At 40.1% G+C, this 14311-nt stretch overlaps 1 protein-coding gene across 1 annotated transcript in view; it reads right to left on the reverse strand.

Annotated features, from left to right (window-relative positions):
* Window positions 1-14311, reverse strand: part of PPIL2 (peptidylprolyl isomerase like 2) — a gene marked incomplete in the record, with an annotated part of 2081325 nt that overhangs the window by 30156 nt on the left and 2036858 nt on the right. Inside the window, 1 exon segment of the mRNA XM_044068775.1 lies at window positions 8305-8450. Coding sequence (XP_043924710.1) covers window positions 8305-8450 — 146 coding nt within the window.

Here is a 14311-nt window from a genome sequence, read left to right on the forward strand (position 1 = left end):
CAGGGTCTTTCCATCCAATGAACACCTGGATAAAGTGTCCTTCACTTTTGGGTCAAGCAATGGACTGCCGTCAAAGGGAACACTGACGAACGAGGATTTGAAGGCCACATAAGTGCTTCCAGAGATGTCTAATGGATATCCCTGAACCCACTGCCCTTGAGACACCTTCAGCTGCATGTGAAAAGCCTCATGGATGAATCTGAAATGGATTAGAGAGTAGACAACTGGAAGGCCACAGATATATATATATATATATATATATGTGTGTGTGTGTGTGTATTTATTTATTACATTTGTTTACCGGGAAATTCCGACTAGACACAGGTCCTTTTTCAGCAGAGGCCCGGGGAGAAAAGCTCCACAGAATAACATGGTAGATGGTAAACAATAACAATCAAGGTATGAATACAGCAGAGGTGATCATGACATGGAGAAATACAGGAGCAAATAAGGTACAATTGAGTAGTTAGCTTTAATTAACATTGAGAAATAAGAAGTAAAACACAGTGCTACAAATTATCTAAAGTAATTAGATAACAATAACAACAGACTAAATGATTAACTAAATCCTGGAAGGATTAACAAGCAGTGAGTAATCTTCAATTCAGTTTTATAGTGATAGAGGGGACACTCTATCTAAATCTGGGAAAGGAGAAGGGTTGAAGGGGGCGGGGGTTATCCATATATGTGTGTGTGTGTGTGTGTGTGTGTGTGTGTGTGTGTGTGTGTGTATGTATATGTATATATATATATATATATATATATATATATATATATATATATTTATACATATAAATAATATATATATATCTACAGGAAGAAAAATGAAAAAGAATACCAATAGTGTTACTAGAACTACACTAGCATGTATAACAGACAGAAAATGAGAAAAAAACAGACCATCAACAATGGTAAATAAGAATTACAGTACTGTAAGAGGGAAGGGAATAATAAAAAAAGACTTAAGAGATTAAAGAGAAAAAACTCACACTTATTTTAATGAAACTTAAGAGCTAAGGCTGACTAATACTTTTCACGAAAAGCGGCTAACGAGATCTGAGGTATGTTAGGGGTTGGTGCATTATGGGTACGGGAGAAGCTCAAGAGTTTTTTGGTTACCATGAGCTTTAGTAACGGTCTAGTTGGATCCAAGGTTCAGATCCAAACCCAACAGTTGAGGACAGAATGAAAATCGACAACATCAGATCAACATTTCTGGGTGTAGTGGAAAAGTACAGTTTTGTACACCATAAATGTACATGTTTGAGTGTATTCACTGTTGCAGTCATTACATTTGGGGTAATCTGCTAGCAGGTTGCCTCACTCGGCCTGATTAACAAAGTCTTGGGTCCTGCGTCGGTTGCTGTCCCTTCTTGCAATACGTTAGGTTGTCAGGGGTATAAAACATGCAGCCGACGCCATTACATCAGTTTTTCTTGCCCCAGATGTCAGGTGCCCCCCAAATGGGGAGCAATATATATCTCATTCCATGACGGCTGCATCTACTTCTACAGCCTTTCTCAGAAGTGTTCCTACCAGAGACATTCTAGAAGCTGCTACCTGGAGCTCAGTTCATACATATAATTAAAAACTCAAAAAATATACCTCCAAACAAAAGCAAATACACCAAAAACGCTTTTAAGCATAGTAAAAGAAGTAGAGGTATAGTAAGAGAAAAACAGGGGGCTGGAGGGAAGGTAACCAAGACTGCAACAGTTAATACATTCGAACATCTACATTTATAGTAAGTGTACACAACTGTACTATGTTCTTCATGTTTCACTATTGCATTCATTACATTTGGGTAGATTCCCAAAGCTATGGTTGGGAGGAGGGAATTATACAGCATTATGACCAGCTATAAGGCCCTGCATGACAGCAGTGGCAAAGCCAGCTCTGGATTTAGAGAAGAAACATAAATGGTAATGTTTGGTGAATGTATGAACTGAGCTCCAGGTAGCAGCTTCTAGAATGTGTCTGGTAGGAACACCTCTGAGAAAGGCTGTAGAAGTAGATGCAGCCCTCGTGGAATGAGATCTGATCCCCTGGGGATAGTTTTACCATGGTGCATATAGCAGAAATGAATACAATGGCTTATCCATTTAGAAATAGTCTGCTTTGAAATAGCCTTTCCCTCTGCCCCTGCATCAAATGCCACCAGCAGTTGTTCAGACTTTCTTAGAGATTTTGTCCTGTTTAAGTAAAATCTAAGTTGTCTGTGTACATCCAATGAATTCAGAATCCGCTCCCCCTTGTTCTGTGGATTGGGAAAGAAAGTTGGCAAATGAATGGTCTGATTAAGAGCCACACTGGATACCACCTTAGGCATGAAGGATGGATTGGTCCTGAGAGACACCTGTCCACATGAAAAATAATGAAAGGCTCCACTGCCATAAGAGCCTGCAATTCAGAAATCCTTCTAGCTAAAGTGACTGCTAAAAGGAAAGCTGTTTTCTAGGAGAGAAATTTTAAGTCTGCAGTAGCAGCTGGCTCGAAAGGAGGGAGAGTGAGTTTTTCCAATACAAACTTGAGGTCCTAGGCAGGGGTTGGAGCTCTCCTGGGTGGTCTTAGGTTTTTGGACCCTCTGAGATACTGCTTTAGCAGAGGAAGAGAGAACAGGGGAGGCTCTGTGTTGTAATGAGCTGAAATGGCTGAGGCATGGATTTTTATGGAAAACAAGGACAGGCCCTTGTGAAGCATCTCAGTTAAATATTGTAAAATCTGAGGAATATTGGGCACTGCTGTGCTTATTCCTAGTGATTGATTCCAGGCACAGAATCTTTTCCATTTGTCAGCATAAGATTTTCTAGTACTAGGCCTTCTCGCCTCAAAAATGACATCCATCACAGGTTTGCTTAGGGATGCTAAGAGTAAATTTAGGTGATTAGCCACACTGCAAGATTCAAAGTTTGGAGCGGAGTGTTCAGAATTTTGTTGTTCTGCTGAGACAGTAAGTAAGGTGTCTGAGGCAGGTGCCACGGTGGAAGGTGTGACACATTGCGCAGGAGTGGGTACCAGTGTTGGCGAGGCCAGTCTGGAGCAATCAGAATCATTTTTGGTTTGTCCTGTTTGACTTTTAGTAGAGCTTTGGAGCGCAGAGGCAGAGGGGGAAAAGCATAGACTGATAGGTTTTTCCAGCTGAATGATAGAGCATCCACTTTACAGGCTTTTTTGTGATGAGTTCTTGTGCAGAATTTGTCCAACTGACATAGTCTGGACTCCCCCATTTGTGTTTCTACATATTGAAAATCTGTGGTTCCAGTTTTCATTTGTGTGGGTCCATGACATTTCTGCTTAGTTCAGCTTTCCTGACAGGAATTGAGCTTGTAGTTGTATTTGGTAGGTCAAGGCCGTGTTCCACAATGCCATGGCTAGTCTGCAAAGGGGGTAGGAGTGTGTACCCCCCCCCGCTTGTTTATGTACCACACAACTGTGGTGTTGTCTGTCTTTATCATTAATTGTCCTGGATGAAGGTAGTCTTTGAAGGCTGTCAGTGCATTCTGTACAGCTAGCATCTCTTTCTGATTGACATGAAGGTGCATTCGATTTGGGCTCCATTTAAGCATAGTCTGAGGCATCTGTGGTTAGGGTTTAGGCGGCAGGGGGAGAAATGAATGGCAGTCCCTTGTTTTGGTGGCAGGCCTCTGCCCACCATAGGAACTCTAGTTGCAGGCAAGGTATGATAGGAATTATTGTTTCCAGGCTGTGACAATGTTGACTCCATAAACTTTTTAAGTACCACTGAACTTTCCTCATATGAAGTCTTGCATATGGAATTAGAAGAATGCAGGAGGCTATGAACCCCAAGGCTTGCAGAACTTGTCTTGCAGATAGCATAGTTTTTGTGGCCACCTGTTTGAAGTAAGTTACCAAATGAATTTGCTTTTCTGGCGTAAGGTAAGCCATCTGGGCAGTTGTATTCAAGCTTGCACCCAGGAATGTAATTTTTTGAGAGGGTACCAGTTGTGATTTATTTTCGTTTATGGTGTACCCTAGACAAGTTAGAACCCTTTTTACAAACGCCAGATGCTTTAGAAGAATGTCCTTGTTTTCTGCCTGAATTAGACAATCGTCCAGTTATGGATACATTTGAATATTTCTTTGCCTGCAAAATGCAATTACTGGAGCCAGGCACTTTGTGAAGACCCTGGGCGCAGTAGATAAGCCAAAGGGCAGTGCAGAGAACTGGTAATGCAAGTAGCCTACTTTGAAGCAGAGGTATCTTCTGCAATATTCCCTGATTGGGATATGCAGGTAAGCCTCTTTTAAGTCTAGAGTTACAAACCAGGCATCTTTGCCTAGTACAGAAAGTAACTGTTGAAGAGTCAGCATCTTGAATTTTGGAATGTCCAGAAATGTGTTTAGAGTAGATAAGTCCAGAATTGGACACCATGATTTGTCTTTTTTGGGCACCAGGAAAAGTCTTGAATAGAAACCTTGTCCCTTTTCCTCTTCTGGTACTGGTTGAATAGCCCCCATGTTCATGAGGGACAGCACTTGTTTCTGGGCCTCTGCCCACTGATTTGGGGGCAGGTCTGGCCATCCGTTTGGGATTGACAACGTGTGGAAATTAAATCTGTATCCCTGGGATACTACATTTAAAACCCATTTGTCCTGGGTTATAAGTTGCCAGTTTCTTTCATGAAGTGTCAGTTTTCCAAAGGGGCGGCTAAAAGGTAAGTACTTGGTGAGTGTAGAGGGAAGTCATTGAGACTGTTTACCATAGGGAGGTGCCTTGTAGTTTCCAGATTTGGAGGTGGAGGCACCCCATTGTTTTGTTCTAAAATTCCCTTGTGACTGATACCTGGAGCCTTTGGAATGTTTGGGTTTGACTTGAGTGGCTCTCGAAGGAACTGGAAAGGACCAGTTCTTAGTAGGCCAGTGCCTACTAAATCTGGGAGGTTGCACTTGTAAGAAATCTTTCACAGTTTGCATACATTTAGCTTTATCTTCCATCTTTTTTAAAACTTCCTCAGCCTTATTACCAAAGAGACAGTCCTGTTGTAAAGGAGCATCCAACAATTTTGCTTTAACATAATCAGGCAGAGTTTGCTCTTTGAGCCAAGCATGCCTTCTTAGCACAGACCCAGTTACAGCAGCCTTGCAAGAGGCCTCCAAAGACCCAAAACCACATTGCAAAGTATGTTTTCCAACTTGTTCAGCTGAATGCAATTTGTTTGTGTCTTTCGGCTTTTCCCAGTTAGGGGTCGCCACAGTGGAACTCCGGTCTGCTAATGACTGGTAGTGGATTTTTACGTACCGGGTTACCAGCCCTGACGCACAACCTTCAACGAAGGCATGCCTCATTCACGTATGCCTTCACACAGAAGATGCTCTAGCTGAGAATCGAACGGGACAACATCTTGCTATGAGGCGACAATGCTACCACAGCACCACCACCGCAGTTGAATGCAATAAATCCTGTAAATCCTTATTTTCCACACAGTCAGAAATTAACATCATTTTCTGTTTAAGCAGACCCATGACATACTGTTGATATTTAAGCATACAGTTTAAAGCCCTGGTTTGCCAAGTTTGCAGAAGTGTAAACCTTCTTACAGCATCTATCCAGCGCCCTGGAATCTCTATCAGAAGGGGTAGGATTTTTAGCAGTAGAAGCCTTAATGCCCTTGGGTCCCTGAGAAATGGTTTCTGGATCCGCAACAGGATTTTTGAAAAGGAACTTGTGGGACTCAGGAACCCTGTAATATCTGTCAGGTTTACTGGGAGCCGGAGGCAGGGAATCAGGAGCCATACTGGATTCCGAAAACACATCATCAACAATGTCTAGAACAGGAGGTATAGCCAAAATGCCTATGCTGAGGAAGAAGAAGAAAATCCCCAAGTCTATTTTTAGATTCAGAGAAATCCTGACTTTCCCAGTGGAAATGCTCCCTTAAGGTATGTAAAGTTTCCTCAAAAGAAAAATCCTCAGGGGGAGAAGCATAAGGAATGGAATCTTCTGCATCCGAGTCCTCATAAGTAGGTATAGACAAATCCTGTTCATTAGAAGAGTCAGAAGAAATAGAATCCTGTTCAGAAGATTCATAATCAATGTCTTGCCTAGGCCTCTTAGAAGGAGGGGGTTGGCTACCCCTGATCAGAGTAATTAAATATTCAGCCATTTTGATCATTTGATTTTTAGGCATGGGGGCCTGCACAAGTGGCCCAGGCGTCGGTTTTTTAGACATAGATTTAGATTTTGGCCTTAGTTTTGAAGATGGTGTTGGTCTAATATATAAATCTGTAGGCCTGAAAACACCCTCAGAAGCCGGTGCCTGCACAGCGGCTCTGGACCCATCTAAGGTAGAGACATCCGCGGGTTCCATAATTGAAGCATCTTGCAGCATACCAGACTCTGAATGGGTCTTAATAGAGGCCTGCAAATCAGAAGTTGTGGTTATCAGGGGCTGCAAAAGCGCCTCACTGAGTACAAACGAATTGGCGACTGGCTTAGGAGAAGTGTCGTCGTCAGTTTTGGACCTCGACAGCCTGTCTCTGTCTTTTTCTTTGCGTTTTTTTAGGTATTCCGGTAGTCGGATTGCTAACCGACATTTCTGAATTATTAAATCGTGAGCCAAAATATTTAGATGCAAAAATATACCGACGTTTAATAGTGCGTTGATTAAATTTAGCACAAAACCAACAGCAAGGTATGTTGTGGTCAGGGCCTAGGTAAGGAAAATAGTACAAATGAAAATCCGTATGAGGTATTTGCTTCCCACATGTAAGCAATTATTTACTTTTACTGAAACTCCAAAACGAAAATTTCAGGAGTTGGCTGACCAGCACTTGCGAACTGCTTCTGTTTCGGGCACCGCGTGGCAAGAAAGACTGATGTAATGGCGTCAGCTGCATGTTTTATACCCCTAATGACCTGACGTCATGGAAGAAGGGACAGCAACCGATGCAGAACCCAAGACTTTGTTAATCAGGCCAACTGAGGGCAACCTGCCAGTAGATTACCCCAAATGTAATGACTGTAACAGTGAAACACGAAGAACATCATACTACTACTTTTTTGAAGGGAGAAGAGAAAACTTCAGGTTCCCCGCCTGGTATGTTCATATCTTATATACATCCAAACAACTGCAGTAGATACAACATATGGAAGAGCAAGCAGAAAGTCAACAGTATTATGCTATACTAAAAACTATTAAGATATGCAATCCCTAAACTAACACAGTATAACTATACACACACACACACACACACACACACATATATATATATATATATATATATATATATATATATATATATACATACATACACACACAAAAATTCATATTAAACAACGTTTATTTCATGTGAATGTGCCATATTACGAGTATATCCAAACCTCCATGTCCTCATTCATCATTGATAAGAGCAGCAGTAAACAGAATTTGTCCGCTTTTCTTCCTTAGGTGGCTCTACAGTGACCCACAATAATTACCAAACCAAAATTACTGAAGATATGACTAGAAGCTATCCCTGCACACCAGCAGCCTACCAGCTAACTGACATATTACTTATTTCAGCCCTTAAGACTTGCCTCTGATATCATGCACTGAGCGAGCCAGTATAACCCTGCCTGGCCTTGTAAATGCCCTCTCTGCTGCCTCCTCCATATCTCTGGAAACTGTTATTTGCCATAAGGTAAGGGGATGTAAATCTCACTGACTTCATATGTGCATGTAAGTCTGGAAATGTCCCTGAAGAATGAAGCGTAAGAGGAGTGAATGCTATACCTCCTGTCTCTCGATTCTTCACCCCTCAGCTCTATGGAACTCCCAGTTTAGTTGTTTGGGAAGGGAGTTAAATGGAAATCATAAAAAGGTTTTACTGGTTCTTGTCTAGCAATATGTCAGAGGTTAATAATTTCAGTTTAACCTGACCTCTTACTGGATAGGCCAGCAGCCTAGTATTTACCTATGAACTCCTGTAGCTCAAAGATATACAGTAAACATTATATGTCTATAAAGATCCATGTACACATTATATAAACATACATGATATTCACCATGCACATACTAGAACACTGTTAATGTAGTAATCATATTCTTATGTTCACTACTCCAGAAGTTCAGTATTTCAGTGGTGGAAGAAATCTACATAAGTTTAACTACTGAATAAATCTTATCAAATGCTGAATATATCACGTCAAATGAGCACACAAATAACAACAATATAACAACCACCACCACAACAATCATCATCATCATCTTGGGTGAATGTTCCAGTCAAATCTACCAACAAGAGTACTCAGGCTACTGTAGCTTTTAACTCCACATTACAAGGAACAATAATAAGAAAACTTACACAGCAGTAGCCATATTAATGTATTTTCCAACACCTTGATGGTATACTTTTGGCCCTTGGCTGCCTACATTTTTTGGCAGGATTGCTTTCGCCCTGGCTTTCTCCTCCTCCTCTGCTTTTTGAGCTTTTTCTCTCTCTGCAGCAACCTGTGATAAAAATGAAATAATTTGTTTGTTCTGATATACTCAACAGTGACAGGAAATGTAAGAACATGACACCTGCAGGTTAAAAATGCATTATGACAAAACAAGTAAGCAAACCATTAAGTTAACTTCAGCACATGGATATATAGTAAATAAAATAACTCTCCAGTATGTAACTAGTTTCTTTTTTTTGTTTTTATTAGATTTTAACTAAACAAAACTATCATGACAGTAACTACATTTAGAAAGTTATGAGCATGTAACTAGTTTCTGAGTTCAGATTTGCTGAAAGACTGCTGGCTCATTCTAGTTTCATTAATATTTTCAACTGCAGAAACAAATGGACCTGAAAAAAGACCCATCAAATTCTTCAAATTGGCACATTGTGGACAAATGGCTGAGATAAAAGACGGCAGACAGCTTACCAGGCCAATGGCTGCACACTGCTGATACAAACTGATTCCTGTGTTACAGAGACTGTTCTGGTAGGTATCCAAAATATTATCCACAAGCCATTAGGTTTACAAAACTTCAAATATTCAGGATTTAGGCAGCTTTACAAATAAACAGTTTACTGTGAACAAAAACAAATGTGTGACAATTTCAGTAAACAAAGCCTATGTCTTCTGCTCACAGTTCCATATGTCTCTGACTACAAATGTAATAGGATCACAGGAAATTACTAGGCTATTGACTCAGAGGTCATTTTAAGGCTAGCCTTTTCAACCCAATGTAATACAGTATACATACTATTCAATAACCAAGATTGCATTTAGTGATGACTGCCCATGTCCAGAAGGGTTGTGAGCAGTATCCCCAGTAAGAATTTACAGTGCCCCATCCACTCGTCCAGGTGTTCCTCTTGAACAGTGTAACAGAGGTGCGCTGTTTCACATGAATTGCTAGCCTGTTCCAAATACATGGCAGTCGCTGGGAGATAAATTTGTCCCTCCAGCATGTCCTCTTTAAATCACAGGTCATATTTAAGTCCCTGTAGCCCTAGACCCATTTGATTTACAGATATGCAGTAAGTTCATTAGGTTTGGGTCTTGGGTTGCTCTGTAGGCCACGCATAAGTCTTCTCTAAGAAGTCTGTACGATACGGAGTATAGTGACAGGGACTTTAGTCGGTCCATGTAAGGCACATGCTGGAGGCTCTTGATCTTCTTTGCTAGAAACCACTGAGTTCTCTCTAATTGTAGGTGCTTACTACAGTACATACTGAATGGGATGCTATACTCAATTATGGGCCGGATAAGTGTCAAGTGTAGGGGGGTTATAACTTCTTTTGCTCTTGAGGAGATGCCTTTACTAATCAAGTGAGCTATGTGGAAAGCTTTCCTTACAACAGTAGAGACATGGTGGTTGAAGTTAAGGTCAACCTGTGATCCCAGGTCCTTTACCACATAGGTACTTAGGCTACTGTTGTTGATTTGATAGTGTGAATGTACATTGTGCCGAAGGGACTGATGATGCATTTTGTTGCATTCAGTTTGAGACCATGACTAATACACCAGTTGATGGTCTGTGTGAGACCCTCCTGGAATATACTGACATCATTTGGGGATTCAATGATTGCACCTAGTTTGCAGTCGTCTGCAAACCTGGTCAGCCACAAGTCTTTAGTTTTGATCTGAACGTCTGAGAAGTACATACCAAACAGTAGGGTGTTCAGCACTGAGCCCTGTGGCATCCCGCTGGTTGATGTGGAGTCACCCATTTTGATAGTGTGTGTCCGGTTTCTGAGCCAGTTGCCAACCCATCTTACAATGAAAGGGTTTACATTCAGTTTGCTAAGTTTATTGGTAATACCTGAATGTGGGATTGTGTCAAAAGAATTGGCCAAATGCTGTGTGCACAGATTTGCTATTGATGACCTTAGTCACACTTTCAAAGAAATCCACCAAATTTAAGAGGCATGATCTGCCCTTTATGAAGCCAAATTGGGTAGGATCTAGGGTTTAGAGATCACCTATGTCTTTATGGGTCTGTAATTCCCCAGGTCTGCTGCTAGGCCACCTTTGTGGAGGGGAATAACTGTAGCTGTTCTCCATTCCACAGGAACAATGCTTGTGGTTACGCCATGACTGAAAAGGATACTTAATGGTGATGCTAGTTCATGTTTTAGCCTGTTTAGAAGACAGCCTGGGATGTCATCTGGTCCCATAGAGGCTGTGTTCTTTGCCTATGCAAGGCTTTGAGGACCTGCTCTTCATACATGTAATGTGGGGGAATGGGTTGGAAGAGGGTTTGTTGTAAGTTAGGAGGGGATAAGGGAGTGAAATCTTCACCATACCTATCCACTAGCAGGACTGCTATCTCTGTGGGTTCATTGTGCGTAAACCATTGGCCACCAGTTCTGCACATGCTTGGGTCCTACCCTTTAGGCTATATACATAGATGTAAAAGGCCTTACGGTTATCTTTGGCAGCACTTGGCAGGTTTTTCTCAAAGGAGCTCTTGGTGGATTTAACAAGTTGTCTTATTTGCCTGTTAAGGCTGAGGAGGGTGCTTTTCCATTGTTGGATCATTGTCTGTTTTCTTGGACAGCAACTTTTTGCATTTATTGTAGGGTTTGTTGATGCTGAAGTCCTCCATGCCAGCTTAAATTTACTTGGGACTCTGGCTTTGATTCTATCTGGTACAGCCGAGTTTATATACTTATGCAAGTGATTGCACAGGGCTTTAGTACAAGCTTTGGAATAGTTACCACTTTTAGTTTGGGATGGGGCTTGAAATGCATTGATACCTTCACCTAGGAGGGTATAGTTTGCCTTGATGAAGTTTTTTAGTCTGATTTCACCCGTTCTGAGTTCTGGCGTTAGTGTCAGTTCAAAGGTGACTGATTTGTGGTGAGTTTTAACTAATGAGGGTCAAACAGTTGCAGCAGTGCACCTGTATGACATGATGATGAGGACAAGATCTAGAATGTTTGTTCCTCTTGTTGTGGTATGGAGAATTTGCTTCAGGGCATTTGAATTGAGAAAATCAAGGAACATTTGTGCTAGCAAGTCTGTGCTAGAGTAGTTGATGGTGGGATAACTGAAATCCCCAATTACCAGTGTGTCTGGTAAAATTTGGATTGTCTTCAGTTTGGTTAAGTAGGCTTTGTAGGTGTCTTGACCCATGGAGGGAGATCTATAATGCATACGACTTAAAGGGGGGGAGGTCTTACCCACTCTGTGGAATTGTCCAATCTAACTAAATGGGAGGTGAATTTACCTCTAATATAGATTGAAACACCACCACCTTTGTTTTTCACATATTCATTTTGTGGTCTAAAGGTGTGTAAGGCATTGTAGCCTTGCAAGGCCAGGTTACTCTCTGAGGCCTTAAACCAGGTTTCTGTGACTGCACAGACATTTACATCTTCCAGTGATAGAAGTGTCTCCAGGGAGTGCAGTTTTTTTGTTTAAGCTCCTAGCATTTAGCAGCATGACTCATATTTTGCTCTAACTGGTTAATTTCATGTCAGTAATGCTGTTTCTGAGACCTTGCCTAAAAAGCAACTATGGGGGAGGCAAAAGCCTTTGCCGGCAGCTGAAAGCCTAGGGGTGCCAAGTGCAAATGGTCTCTGGCAAAGCAGTGAGGTAATAAAAGTTAAATACAGATTTTTCAACACTCACTTGACAACCTACCACTCTCATTAAAAAAAGTCCTTTTCTATTCTTCCATTTCCTTGCTGGATTAACAGGTACAACATGTGTCATATCTGGCATGTATATTTTTTTAAAATATGACAATAACTACCTACAGCAAGTTACTTGTCATTCAGTATATTGCTTCTAAGAAACAAAGACCTTACGGAGACCAGTAAAAAAAAATAGTGTCTGTGTTTTACACTGGGCATCCTGACAAACTATACAATTGTTAAATGATGTCACAAGTGGAAAAAAATACATTTCTGAGAGTTTATATTTTTAAAAGTTATATATTTGTATTTCAGACTGAATTTAGGGGTTGCGTGATTCACAAATAAGGGACAGTTTGCAGTATAAGTAATTATCAAATAAAGGATGCCATTAAGAGGGAAAATTGACATTACTGACCGCTATGGGTTTATGCAGAGTAAATGATGTTACAAGTAAATATTTAAAATAATTAACTGAGGAAATCAGTGATTACAAGACAAAATACAAGGAAGAGAAAACATCAATGCACTCTAAGTAATGGTGACAACAAAGAAAGCCTTGAGGTGAATAAAAAGTATGTGGCAGCCTCATGTATTAGGTGTGGCAGTGAGCATGACAAGAATTGTCCTGCAAATCATTTTTTACAGTTGTGTAAAATGAAAGCCAAATGTGTCTAAAATGTTTGCAAGTTGCTGAATAGAAAAATTGTAACACATTATTTATCATTACTGTTGAATTGAAAATTAATAAAGTCAGAAAAAATACTGGAAATAAAAGAAGATTGCAAGTCTTAATACTGCTGGGATGAGATGCTGATAATTAACAAACAAAGCATTGCTGAATTTAAACTAAATACAGGTGCAGAATACAATACTACATTTGAATACACCTTTGAAGAACTGAGGCTAAAAGCACATAAAAGAAAACTGAATGCACGATACTTAGAGCACTGCGTAAGCCAATGGGTCAAATTCTGCTAATATGGGAATACAAAATATGAAATGTGGGATCATGCTTCAAACCGCTACACTTAATGAATTAAAGTCTTCTTATACTTCTGGTTGCCTGGCTTGCAGCTATGAGTAGTGAAATACATTAAATGCTTGAGATCAAAGTGTGAATATCTTCACATACTCATTCAGGAACAATTGCATAGTCAACCACACATCTTGGATATTGTCCAGTGAATCCTTCCTGATTTAGCTAATTTACTTATTGCCTTAGGAAGACTGTGAAGAGGATATCACACACAAAGGAGTACAGTACAACAGTAACTAAAGACAATGAAAGCATACATGTAATTAAGAACAATTTAATGTAGAAAGAAATGTAAACAGTATAGTTACAGCTGTGGAGCAAGACAAGTCTCCCATTTGTATAGATCTACAAGATATGAATAAAGTGATTAAAAAACAGCATGTATACTGCTTATATTTAATGAACTGGTCTCAACAATGGAGCTCTTTTCAGTATTAGATGCAAATCAGGGATTTATGGCAGCTATAGCCACACAAAATAAAATTTAAAGCATAGAGGGGACATAAACACAACTGATGATTAGGGATCCACCATATCTTACTCAGAAGAACTTGGTCAAAGTGTTGAACAGACAAAATAAACAGAGGGAGATGTATATTTCTCTCTATTTTTTTAGGAGGCAACCACCCCACACGCAAACAACAGAGCTTTACCACATACCCCCAATACATAAATATATTAACTCCACAGTGACAGAGAACAATGAAAAGCCCAAAAACTCTGAATCACTGCCATTGCACAAATAGAAATCATGCTGACAGTGATTTCTTATGACAAGAAGTGATTGACAAGATACATATAAAGGAAGGGTTCTCAAAGAGTTGAAACCTTGTCAGGTTAACACTTAAACAAGAGTAGGGGAAACAAAGATTAGTGTTTGATTAGACACAAAAATAGCATGGCAAAAAATGGATACACCTGCTAAAAATATTAAGGCAGAATAGTTTCAAAGTTAAATAAAAGCAAATGTAAATTAACAGTGATAAGTCTGAAACAAAAATCATATTTTAATATCAGAGGGATATTAAAAATGTAAAGGAACAAGGCATGAATAGGAATAAAGCAGAAGTGCATACTTTATAAGTCTTAGAGAATTGTGCGTCTAAGAAAACTGTGGAGAAAGACGTACCCTCGGAATGGAACCATGAACAAAGAAAGAGTTCTGAATGCTAAAAAAACTAGTTATAAAAGCAC

This window comes from Protopterus annectens, chromosome 4.part0, assembly GCF_019279795.1.
Source record: "Protopterus annectens isolate FY-2018-M chromosome 4.part0, PAN1.0, whole genome shotgun sequence".
Lineage (NCBI taxonomy): Eukaryota > Metazoa > Chordata > Ceratodontiformes > Protopteridae > Protopterus > Protopterus annectens.